The sequence below is a fragment of the Taeniopygia guttata genome, chromosome 26 (assembly GCF_048771995.1).
Source record: "Taeniopygia guttata chromosome 26, bTaeGut7.mat, whole genome shotgun sequence".
NCBI lineage: Eukaryota > Metazoa > Chordata > Aves > Passeriformes > Estrildidae > Taeniopygia > Taeniopygia guttata.
The window spans coordinates 3,614,037-3,626,663 of NC_133051.1; the positions used below are offsets into that span (position 1 = coordinate 3,614,037).

The 12,627-nt window shown below is 42.3% G+C and overlaps 1 protein-coding gene across 4 annotated transcripts in view; it reads left to right on the forward strand.

The window, feature by feature from the left end:
* Positions 1–12,627, forward strand: part of CEPT1 (choline/ethanolamine phosphotransferase 1) — a 33,042-nt gene that overhangs the window by 10,053 nt on the left and 10,362 nt on the right. Inside the window, exon 5 of one of the 4 annotated variants that reach the window (XM_030292136.4) lies at positions 4,847–4,931. The exons of the other annotated variants lie outside the window; for them this stretch is intronic. Coding sequence (XP_030147996.1) covers positions 4,847–4,931 — 85 coding nt within the window. The remainder of the gene's footprint in view (positions 1–4,846; positions 4,932–12,627) is intronic. 4 annotated transcript variants of the gene reach the window in all.

Genomic DNA, 12,627 nt, shown 5'->3' on the forward strand with positions numbered 1-12,627 from the left:
GAGCAGAGCACATCAGATTGCAGGGCAGGATCAGTTCCCCTGAGTGAGGAGGAAATGGGATCCATTCTGTGAGCTTTCTACAGATTCTGCAGGTGGAGGAGGAAAACTTTGTTCAGTTGGGCACAATTGCTGAATCCAGCTGTGTAGGTTGTCTTCTTCCTGACAGTGGGGGTGTCCCTATGCTACTCCAGGAATTAGAATAATCAATTGAGTCAATAAAGTTCTGTGATCTGTCTCCATCTTCAAATGATCACACAATTCCATTAGATCCTGGCAACCACTGTACTCTTCAAAAAGCAGTTGGTGTTGATTGAACAGCTCAAATAGCTAGAGGTCAGTATTGCTTAAAAATTCCGCAGGAGGAAGCAGGAAGTGTCTCAAGGCAATCCAGGAAAGTCACTGTAACAATATCAGCAGTGCAAAGGCAGCAGGGAACAGCAGGGATAGAATTAAATGCAGAAGTTTTACTTAAAACACCTGATCTGAGGATGATCTTATGGAAGAACAGGAATACTCAGCACATTTGAAAAAGAGAAAGGTGATTTTGAATGGCAAAGAGACAGTTAGTATTGAAGCAGCCCAAATAATGACTTGATTCTCCTGACCTGGTTTCCAGCACAGGAGCTGGTTTGTCTGGGTTATGGATTTGCTGTGCTGCAGCGTAGGATGAGCTGAGTCATGTATTGGGGCAGCTGTGCCATCGCTAGGGCACCTCTGCTTTGGAAACAGAGAATTTTTCCTGCATATCCCAAAAATCTACTGGCAAGCTGCGATGGACTTCCATGTGTCCTTGTGGGAGCAGTTGTGAGATACTTCAGGAACGTGCTGCGGAAGACAGATCATTAGGGAGTACGGTGCACAAATCCTGAACGGATTTTCTTGATGTTTTCTGGAGCCCAGATGTTATCACCTGGTTCTTCCCCGATCCAGGGTTATCCCACTTGGACTCAGTAGTGTGTGCAGGCTCAGGATGTTCCAGTGCTCAAGGTCAGAGCACAGCCTGACTGCAGGAGCTGTCCCACATGCAGGGGCCATCCATCCCTGTCAGAGCTGGATTCTGCAGCACAGAATCACAAAGCCATGGAATTGGTTTGAGTGGAAAGGGACATTAAACTCATCCAGTCCCACACCTTCCACTATTCCAGGTTGTTCCAAGCCCTGTCCTACCTGGCCTTGGACACTTCCAGGGATTCTCTGGGCAACCTGTGCCAGGGCCTCACCACTCTCACAGGGAAGAATTTCTTCTCAGTATCCTATCTAACCCTGCCCTTTGGCAGTGGGAATCCATTCTGCCTTGTCCAACCTGGGTGTTCTCTTGGGAGATGTGAGACACAAACTGCTCAGGTAAAGTCCTGGTGCATTTGTTCATGATAGAAGTGCTGGAGGTGCTGAATCATATAGAAAAAACCCAATGGGCACTGAACACTCAAGTGTCCATCCAGAGACATGAAGGGGCTGCTGTACCATGGTCTCCAGCCTTTCTCCTACAAGTTACTGCATTATCTGGTTTATTACAACCTTTTTTTAATGAAAATACCATAAGTTGGTGATGGTAGGAATTATAGCTGTGTATATGTGTGTGTAAATATAGACACAATGAGAAAGAAATTAGTTTCCAAGGAGGTTCACAAAGGAATATCATAAATATGGGAGGAAGAATCATTTTTTACCACCTTTCATATAACTGAAAAGTAAAAAATGGTTACTTTGCTGTTTGAATAATAATCCCCAGAGAAAGCAAAATAATTCAGGCTGCTGAGCAAAACAGCCTTTCTTGATGAGAGTTGGAGAATTTGGGAAAACATCCCTATTCAGTGACTCTGGAGCAGCTGTACAGGCCCAAGAGCCTGTGAGATAATGGGTTGGTTCACCTGGGTTCTATCACCACTGCTGCCACTAAGGTCCAAAGGAGAGGTGAGGAAATGGGAGATTTCAGAAAGCTAAGCCAACCTTCCTCTTCAGCCTCAATAGAGGAGGAGTTGATGTCCTATCTTGTGTAGCCAGCACACACCAAATACTGAAATACAGGGATGGAAACCTTCCAAGTCAGACTTTAGCACATTGAGTTCTTGCTCCTGGGAACAACCTCACAATCTCCACTCTGAGATAAGGCAATCATTCCCATGATTGTAGAGCTTAAAACTTTCCAACACTTCTTGGAGAACTTTTACACCCAGGTTATTTACAGAGGAGAGTCTGAGGCTAAGTAATGTCAGGAGGTGTGTTCTCTGTACTTGCAAGCAGGATGTGTTGAAGTGTCTTTGTGGTGGGTGTGAGGTTTGCTGCTGGTAGCCTGCACCTCCTGCTCTCTCAGTCTCAATGGCAGCGTCACAGAAACCTGTGCAGCTGATGAGGGCTCACGGAAAAGGTGGGGGGTGGTTTCCACATCCTCCTCCTCTTCCCTCCCACAAGTCCTTCACAGCATTTTCAGCCACGATCCCTTTGGTCATGTGTAGAGATGCTGCTCCTGGTCATTCTGATAAATCCTTGGAGTTCTCACTGCTCTGTGAAATAATGAACTGCAACATAACAAGCATATGGCTACTGCCTGACCTGTGCAACTTCTGTGTACCTCTGTGAGCAGCAGAAGGAAAAATTTACGTACTGGATGTGTATAATAACAAGGAAGGGGGCTTATGGCCCATTTTTAATATTATTTTTCCCTTTAACATTAATTTACTGGTGCATGAATAATTGTAATTCATGTTCTCATTTTTTCTGTACAGTTTGCTCTATTCATACTATTATATTTCATTGCATCCAAGTTGAACTGCTGGATTGGAATGAGTTAGGATAAAACTCTAATAACTTTATAACAAAGCACTTGCACTTCTGGCATGTGACTCTCAGCCTTTCTTTCTCCTGTGTTCTGATGTTGAACATTCTTTTCTTGCTGCTGTGGTTCCCTTAAGAAAACAGTCCTTTGTCTCCTGCTCAGATTCCTAGTTCATTGCTCAGCATTAGTAATCTCACTTGCACGCTCAGTAGATATGGACAGGACAGATGGAAGAATCATCATTTTCCAGACCAGAGTAGTAGCAGTAGTACCAACTGGTAGATGTAAGTTTTCCAGCCTCAAAACTTCAGTTTTCTCTTGAGGCAGGAGTGTTTTTCTTGTCTGCTTTGATTTGGGACTTTTTCATGGAGTTTTGTGTGTTGGGAGAGGAAGAGGAGGATGGTGCATAAACCTCCACTGTAGTTTCACACAGCCTTAAAAAGCTGTATTAGATCAGCTTTGTTGCTAGTGATTTACTTGATTTCAGGGCCATCTCCAGTGTAAGTGTCTGTTGCCTGTTGTCATTGGATAATTTTCTCTGCATATCTCTCCATTTGAATTCAGTTTGTGTTCCCTGCTAGCACAAGGAAGGGACTGACTGCAGCTGTCTCTGAGCCGTGAGCCAGTGGTGGCTCTTCAATTGTCTAATGATTTGTTTAGTCAAACAGGGCCTTTTAAGAATTGCCCATGGAATACACTCAATAAATTAGCACTGACAAGGGAATATTCTGGATGCAGCACTAATCCCCTGTGTGTTAAGTGGCTCCAGACTCATGAGCCTGACAGGGCTCCCAGCAGAGCAGGCACAGGGATTGTCAGTGCCAGCATCTCCATGGAGTGAAGCACATGCCAAGGTCAATGCCCCTTCTTAAACTTCCCAGATGATGTGTAAAATATGTTTCCGTGTCTGAATTACAAATATAATGTAAAATAACATAGGAAGAAAGGAATAGAAACTGCTGCTGTTGTTAAGCACCAAAGCAGCTGTGGGGTTTGGGCACATTTCTCTTTTTGTATTCCCTAAAATACCAACTATTACCTCTCCCAGCTATTTACTGTGTTATGTCCTGTGATAATTAAACTGAAAATGGTTATCAGGCTGAACTTCAGTGGCCCCTCTCCTCAGGCCTGGTGTCTGCATATCGTCACTGCACCTGAGCTATGCAGTGGGCCACAACGATCTTTCTGTGCTGCCCTTTTTAAATCCCTTGGCATGGTGAGTGTCTGTTCCAGCACACACTTAAGCACAGCCATGAACAGGGGCTGTGTTCTGGCTGCTGCTGCTGCTGAGTTATTTTCTTTTTAAACTAGATGGTTTGATTTTTTAAATTTGATTCCATTTAAAAATATTTTTTTAATGGTAAAATGCAGATTTATAGCACTATATTAGGAGAAAGGGTGGTTTCTGTGGTTCTGTTTCTGTTGGCTCATATTTTTTCATCCCTTTCTGTCAGGGGTGAGAAGTAAATAGATACAGAATGGAGTGTGATCACCCTGGAGCAGGGGTCCAGAGCTCACTTCTTGGAGCATTATTTGCCAAGGAGCTGCATGAGGAGGGAGGTGAAACTTCCTCCTTCCCCTTAGAGGTGTCAAACTGAACTACAATCTTCATTTCTGCTCCACTGAAATATGCAGGAGCATCTTCAGCTAAAGAATTCATGTACTCAGTGTCGTTTGCAGACACGAGCATGAGGTCAGGAGATGAATCCTGGATTATGCTTGGTTATGGGTTTCATTCATCATGACTCAGAGCGAGGAATTTCATTTATTCCCTCATGCACACACCGAATGATTGTTTTTTCTCATATGTTGGAGTGATACAGTAAAACTGTAAATTGCAGAAATTCTGAATGAAGATTTAAATGCGTAAAATACTATGTGGGTTTGAATGGTTTTGTTAATTCATTAATACTCCTGGATTTTTTGGTTGTTAATCCCTACCCTGAATTGCCCTTTGAATTATCGCGACCCTGGATTTTTTCCTTTAGCCTGACTGAAGATGTGTAATGGTTCCCCTTCAGAGGAGTGCTCAGGACAATGTTCTGAACTGTTTCTCTCCCTTGCATGTAGATTTGATGTGACAGAGTCCATGCTCTGCACAGTAGCCATCCAGCTCCTCACGGGAACGCTGGGGCCCTCATTCTGGAATTACACGGTAAAGCCTTTGCTTGGCAGCAGCATGGACTGAGCTGGGCAGCATCTTTGTCATGCACTGCTCTGTGGAAAGCAGCTCCTACAGGGGATTTCACCAGTGTTTTCATATTTAACACAAGGGGGGAAAATATTTAACGAGTAGGAAAAATTTGATTTAACTGGAAGCAAATTTTTTTTTTAAACATATCATTTTATTTGAAACCAAAGCAAAACTTGCCTGTTCAACAAAAGTTTAAATCAAACTTCTTTTTATCACAGTTTTGGCTTCACCTAAAGCCAAGCAGGGCTGTGGAAGTGGCTGCAAGTGTGGGTATAGAATAATGTTGTTGGAACTACTAAAAAAGCTCCTTTTGTTGCTGCCATTTTGACACCTTTCCACCAAAAAAATGAGAATTTCTTGGCTCTTTCAGGGAACTGTGTCTTGTGCAATAACTTAAAAAGTCTGGTTAAAAATGTCGGTTTTAAGCTGTGCAGCTTGATCCCTGTGCTTGTAGCTTCATGAAGAAGTAACTTTCTTTCCAGCTTGTCTTTATTTTTAAAATGCTTTTCCTTATGTCTGTGCTAAATAAGTCTTTTCCTCTCTTGTTTGCTAGCCTTAAAAAGGACTTTTTCTTTCTTACTTCACCTCTTTTGTTTGTTTTTTTTGGGTTTTTTTTTTTTTTTTTTTTGCTGATACATTATATGGGGTGAGGTCCCCTCCCAATAAAATGTTGTCATTAAAAGTGAATGAGGATTCCTTGAAATATATAATAGATTATTATTGTTGTTAATGAATTTTTAGCCTGGACTTTTCCTTGACATATTTGAGGATATAAGAATAGCTTTTTGATCTCTTTCATAGAACTGCATCAGATGTTAAACCGAAGTGAGGTTATTTTTTTAGTGGTTGGTTTGTATAGCTTTTGTTAAACCTGTATGTATGCTAATTATTTTCTAATAGTTCTTTTGTTTTTTTCATGTAGTAGCTCAGCAAAATCTCTGTTTTCAGGAGGTTATTTAGGAAGATGAATTACTGGCTCTGCTTTAGATGCAGCACCATCAGCACTATGGTAAATTCTGACATGTCTCCAGCAGTATGGTAAATTCTTCTGCGTGGCTCTAAAGGGAGTCAGGTGACTTAATTTTTAAAATACTTCGTTCATAATCTATGAAAGGCTGAAAATAGTGTCAGGAAATGGTAGCTTAGCAAGTGGTAATGCAAAGGAAGGAAGAGCTTAAATCAAGCTTTTAGCCTGTGATATCAACTAACCAAGGAGTCACTTAGGGCGAAAAAAATTGTAAAATCACATAGTTCTGAAACACTCAGAGTTCTGAAATCATTTCCTGGTGTGATGGTTGTGGGGTGGAAATAACTCAGATTGGGTGATGATAGGAAATTTTTTGAACTGGAGCAGGACAGTTTACCATGGGGCGGAAGAGAGAGGAAGGGCAGGTGCAGAGGACCTGGAGCTGCTGAAGATGTCCATCTGCAGCCCCCCCTGGCAAACGAGGCCTTTGCCATCCCAAGAGATATGGGTGATACTGGTTTTACAGCCAGCTGGGGAGTAGGGTGAGAGGGGATGGGCCAGGCAGGGCATTTTCACAGAATCCCAGGATGGTTTGGTTTAGAGGGACCTTAAAGCTCATCCCATTCCACTCCTGCCATGGGCGGGGACACCTTCCACTAGCCCAGGTTGCTCCAGGCCCCAGGGTCCAACCTGGCCTTGGACACTTCCCGGCATGGGGCAGCCACAGCTTCTCTGGGCAACCTGTGCCAGGGCCTCACCACTTGCACAAGGAGGAGCTTCTTCCCACTGTCTGATCTATCCCTGCCCTCTGGAATGGGGAAAGCACTTTCCCCTTTTTTTGTCCCTCAGGCTCTTGTCACTGGCTCCTGAGACAGAACCCCAGGTGTTGCCTGTGACAGGTTTCCTCACACACTTATTTTAACGCAGTTTTAGGCACTGAGTTACAGGATAGACTTTTAAATATATTTAAATTTTTGCATGACTAATTTCAGATGCCTCTGGCATCTTTAATTTTAGTCTTAGCTCATAACTAAAGATGCTGCTGCTTCCAAGTGGTTTACTCAGACACACCAAGCATAATGACTTATTTACACACTCAGATATCAGGCAGAACAGATTTTTAGGTCAGTATTGCACATCTCAGATGGGTAAGCTACAAAAAACGTATATTCATACTCTGGCTGTTTCATGTGACAAACATCTGTAGTGAGAAAATACAATTATATAACCTTGTACTGAAAATGCTGCAGGAGCTGGGACAGTATGAAGTGAGCAGCTTCAAATTCTCGTAGCACAGCTTAACCTTGTACTTGCTAGGAAGGAAAGTTTTATGTTCACCAAGGAGGGGAAAATGTCTTAAATTGTTAATGACGTTTACTTATCCCTGTAGCCAATGGGAAGTTATTTAGAAGAACTGAAGGTTTAAAAAGCTGGAAAATAAAAAAATTGTGGGAATCAAAATAGGTTTACTCCATTATTCTGCACATTCACACTTGAAGTGCCAGAGTTTCAGCCCTGACTCCCTCTCTCTGCAGCTCTGCAGTGTCACCCAGCAGTTCTTGTACTGACAGAATGTGACTTTGGTTTGGAGCATTTTGCCTTGGTGATTTTTCAAAGACCAGAATTGGGCTGTTTTAATACAGTTTAGCACAGTGATGTAGAGGAATTGCAAATAAAGGTATTAAGGATGATTCAATCTGGAGACCGCTCAGCATTTTATAGAAAACAAAATGTTAAAATTATAATGTTCCTGACAACATTTGGCCACAGAAGTGATTAGAGGGATGGAAACCTCCTATGTGGAAAGGATGGGAGAGCTGGGGATGTTCAACCTGTAAAAGGGAAGAATCCAGGGAGACCTTGGAGCCTCTTCTTGTGCCTGAAGAGCTGGAAAGGGACTTTGGACAAGGCATGGAGTGCCAGGAGAAGGCAGAATGGCTTCCCAGTGCCAGAAGGCAGGGATAGATGGGATAGTGGGAAGGAATTCCTTCCTGTGAGGTTGCTCAGAGAGATTGTGGCTGCTCCATCCCTGAAAGTGTCTGAGTCCAGACTGGACGTGGCTTGGAGCAACCTGGAATAGTGGAAGGTGCCCCTGCACATGGCAGGGTCTAGAATGGGATGAGCTTTCAGATTCCTAACTCAAACCATGCTGGAGTTCTCTGGATCTTCTCTTATGTGGGAAGACTGTACACGTTTGAAGACTGGCAAATAATCTGCATTTCAAATTGTCACAACAGGGAAAGGAGGATCAGTAGATGAAAACACTGCAGTGTGTGCAGGAGAATCCATGGATGAGTGTCACCACAGGAATTACAGCTGCCCCTGGAAGCTCTGCAGGAACTTTTCTGTCTTGTGAATTTAGGCAGATAGGGAGTGAGGGTTGAAACGTGCATTTAAAAACTCTCAACTTTTATACTTTTGAATTAAATCCTTAGATGTTCTGGTTTTCAGCCTGTGGTCACCCCCAGTGCAGTGCTGATATTGCCTGACCCTGTCCCTGCCTTCTACAGTGCTGCTGGTTATTATTCTTCCCTAACATCACTTTGCTGCAGAATCAGTACTTCTCAGCATTATTGTGAGTGTTCTCCCCAGCCTTGCCACTGGATGTTCTGTCTGAGCATTTTAGTTTGTCAAATACTGGGTCTGGGCTTTTTGCTCTGTTGTCAGCATCGGCTCTTTGTTCTTGTTCTCTGCCTGGATGTTCCTGCTGATCTTAAACCTCAATACAGGGTCTTCTGTTTATTTTATAGAAGATGAAAAAGCCCCTGGTTTATTTGAAGAGATTTTTAGAACTTGTTTCTTTGTATCCGCTGAACTTGTATAATAACTTTCTGTCCATCTGCTGTAGTGTGGGAATGTCTTGGGGAAGGGTTTGTTTAATTTTCTTCATTTCATGGGGCTTAATGATCTTCCACACAATGTGCACAGTGTCAGTGTCTGGGCAGTGCTGACATGACTCGGTTGTCAGGAAACATCAGGCAGCAAAGCTGTCAGGCTGGGGGGAAGTGTGGCTCCAGTGATGCCTGAAAATAACCCACATAGTAAAAATATCTCTGTTCAGAGGCTTTAAGAACCTCTTGCAGAATTCATGCTGCTTGCTCTTACCATTTGTTTTTTCTTAGGATTTCCACATGTAGTATTTAAATGAGTAAATAAATACAAACACAAGTTGAAAATAGAATCTTTGAACTGTCTGGTTCCCTTCTTGCTTTGAAAAGGTTTTGCTTTCTTACAGCTCTGTGTGTGGTACTTGCTTATATACTATTAAATGTGATTATAGTGATTCAGTGAGGCAGTCTGCAGGAACAAAAGCCTTTCCCTATTTTCTGCTTTTTTTCTCTTAGTTTTTTACTATAATTTGATACGAGATCCATTGCTCCAAAACTGTGTTTTCTCTAATGTTTACCATGGGAGAGTCACTTGACTATGCAATGGAACTTGATGTAGAAAAAAATACGGTACTAATGATGTCATATTTAAGCAGGAACATTATCACCCTGCTTTGCAAATAAATTCCTCATCCACTAAAGCAAGTTGGATGTATTTTCCCTCAAAAAGAAAGGCATTGTCAGTCTCCCTCTGTAGAAACCTTCCTCGTTTGTACACCTGTTTTCCCCTCTTTCTACCTCCAAGACTTCCTCGTGGGTCCCGCTCATGGGGAAATGCTTAAAAAGTTCCGTGCTAGGAATGAGAGACACGTGGGACTCTTGGTTTTTCAGTCTTCAGGTTATTGTATATTTTTCTCTTATCAGAAGTTCTGTACGCCATCTACATCTTAGACACCTTACAAAGAAAAGGCACCAAAAGTCACAAGACACAGAGATTCAAGGTCTTATAAAGCTATTTTTTCCAATTAACTCTTAGAACGTGTTTTATTTCTACCTTTCTACCAATAACTAATTATTTTTCTGTCTATGCAACATCTGCATTGCGGTTCTTTTTAACTAATCACCCCATGCTCCCAACACTGCAGAAAATGGAGTAGATGAAGAACAAGAAGATCAGACAACACCCAGAATCTTCTGTCTTGTCTCCTATCTACCTCCATACTAAAAACCTAAAACTCTTACGTTTTAACCCTTTAATAAACTACACCTCTATCTATTTCACACACTTATGGATTCCAATTCATCACAAAATCTTGGAAGCTTTCCATGGACGAAGGTTAAAAGCAGTGTTCTCCTGGGGATCAGGACCTCTCAGGACAGGCAGAGAAATATTCCCTGTGCCCTGGGTTCCAGCATTCCTCCAAGTGGAGCAAGTGCTTTCTTGCAGCCCTGCTTTTCCCTTCCCATTTATTCGGTACTTCCCAGCTCTACCAGAGTTTAAAAGTGCTATGGTGACCTAGGCAATTTATGGATTTTTTTGATTGCTAGCTCATTTTACCTGGATACAATGCATAAATTGAAATTAATCATTTAGGAATGTCCTCTGGATCACCTGATGTGTTAATGCTTTTCAGGCACTGCAGATATTGCTTTGCTCATGTCTGTCTTGACAAACTATTGTTGATTTGGTTTATAATGGCCTATTTTTACTTCTTTTTTCATTTTAGGGGCTGTTTAGGACTTTTATGAGGGCTGGTAGCAATCCACTTGTTTGTCATTCTTATTTATCCCTCCCCTCTGGAGCTGCCAAGTCCCACTGGCTCAGTGTTGGGTTGTGTGGCTTCCAGGGGCTGGGCAGATCTTCCCTGCCCTTTCCTCAGGGCTCCCAGCATTCCCGAGGTCACTAAAAAAACACCAGGAAAGCTGATGGGCTGGGAATTGGGACATGAATTTCTTCTTTTTGGTTGGATTGTTTTAGCCAAGCCAATATCCTGACCCTGCTGATGGTGAAAGTAGGGCTGAGCAGATGTTTTTGGGGGAAGAAAGTGGTCAGATTTTAAGGAACTTGGGATGACTCCTCTATGTGGCAGCATCAAAGATGTATCTGGTTCATGCTGTGGTTGCACAGTTATCTTGAATTCAGGTTAAACCCAGAGAGGATCAGTGTGCCTCTTTCACCACCTTTTGCTTCCAGATGTTGTTCCCTTCTGTGGTCCAGCTTAAAGGAGCTGCCTGTGGATTTCTGTATTCTTAGCTTTCTGTCCAGCAACCACTGAACATCCTTCAGAAAAATTCACTGGATAATTCCAACATCAGGCACATGCTTTACTGATATGAAGCCTATTCTTTTAAATCGTTTGACAGTGGTTTTAATGAGCATGGGATGTTACCAGGCCTTTTTCCTCTTTGGGATTAAGAATTTATGCTTTGTTTAGGTGATAGTTTGATGTTTGGTTTCTCCTCAGTAGGTCTTAATGCTTTTGTCTTCTGTTTTAAGGAGACATTTGGTTTTAAAAATACAGAATATTAAGGTGGAATTGAAGTTAAGTCTTGTATTTGTTCTACAACAGGAGATTCTTACTGTAAGTCAGGGGTGAGTTTTAACAAACATCCTTGGTTGCCTGATGCTGTTTCTGTTTGAGTTAGAAGGGCAGAGCCCTGGGCAGGGGAGTGAAGGTTGTGTCATGGCTGTGTAAAGATAAAACTGTTTCCCTAACCTCAATCCAGGCACTGCATTTGTTGGGCTCTCAGTCTTGTGCAAAGGTTTGTCTGGCAGAATAACTTGAGTTTCCATACATGATATTACATTATTGTGCATAAGATTTCTGCTGCCAAAAGAAACCTGGTTTCCTGTCTGAGGAAAGCTGTAAATTTGAGTTACCTCCATGACTTATTAGTCGCTGTTTCTGTGAACTTTCTCAGTTTCTTTCTGTTCTTTAGGAGATTGACAGAAGTAGTGAAATGGGCTAAAACACATTCCTGCACTCCTGGAATGGGGCTGATCCAGTCCTTCCTTGTCTGGACACAGTGAGAACACATTTCCATGCTGACTCCAAGGGCTGGGAGGAAGCAATTTGCATTAAATCGGTTGGTTTGTGTATCTCTGCTGAGCATTTTTATTTTTTTATTGCAAGGTACCTCAGTGGCTCCATTTGTTTGTATCAGGACTGAAAATAGATATTTTAGAGCATTCTTTCCTCAGAGGAAGTTAATTTTTTCCCCAGCCAGTTGTGATTGCCTTGCAGGATTGTTATTGAGCAAATTGAATATAGGAGGGCTCTGAAGGTTATTTCCTGGATGTTCCATCTCCAGGTTTGTGTAGTGGAAAGCAAATTGGCAAAACAAAGAATCATGGAATGGGTTGGGGTGGAAAGGACCTTAAAACTCATCTCATTCCAACCCCTGCCATGGGGGATGTCTGCCATGGGATTTAGGTGCAGCCTTGGAATTATCCCTTGTGCATCTGGCTCTGCTGCTGACCAGACTGGAGATCCTCAAATGAGAGGATCCACTCCCAAACTGAAACGAAGTCTACGGAGAAACACTGAGCTGATACTAAAATCAATTCCATGGTCTTGCAGCTCATTTAAGGCAGACAGAGGAAAGCCCACCCCATAATGCTTCTTCTCTGTGCAGGTGATATCAGCAGGGTTTTGTCACAGCAAAGCCTGTGTGTTCAGGAAGGAATTTGAAGTCTTTTAGGTAGAACTATCTAACTGGAAATATAGAAAAGCTGGAAATGTTTCAAAATTACTTGAAGGATTGTTTTTGATGTAGCACTTCACAGCAAGATACTATTATGTAGTTATAATAGATATATTATATATAACATATTTTTAAATATAACATAGATCTAGATGCA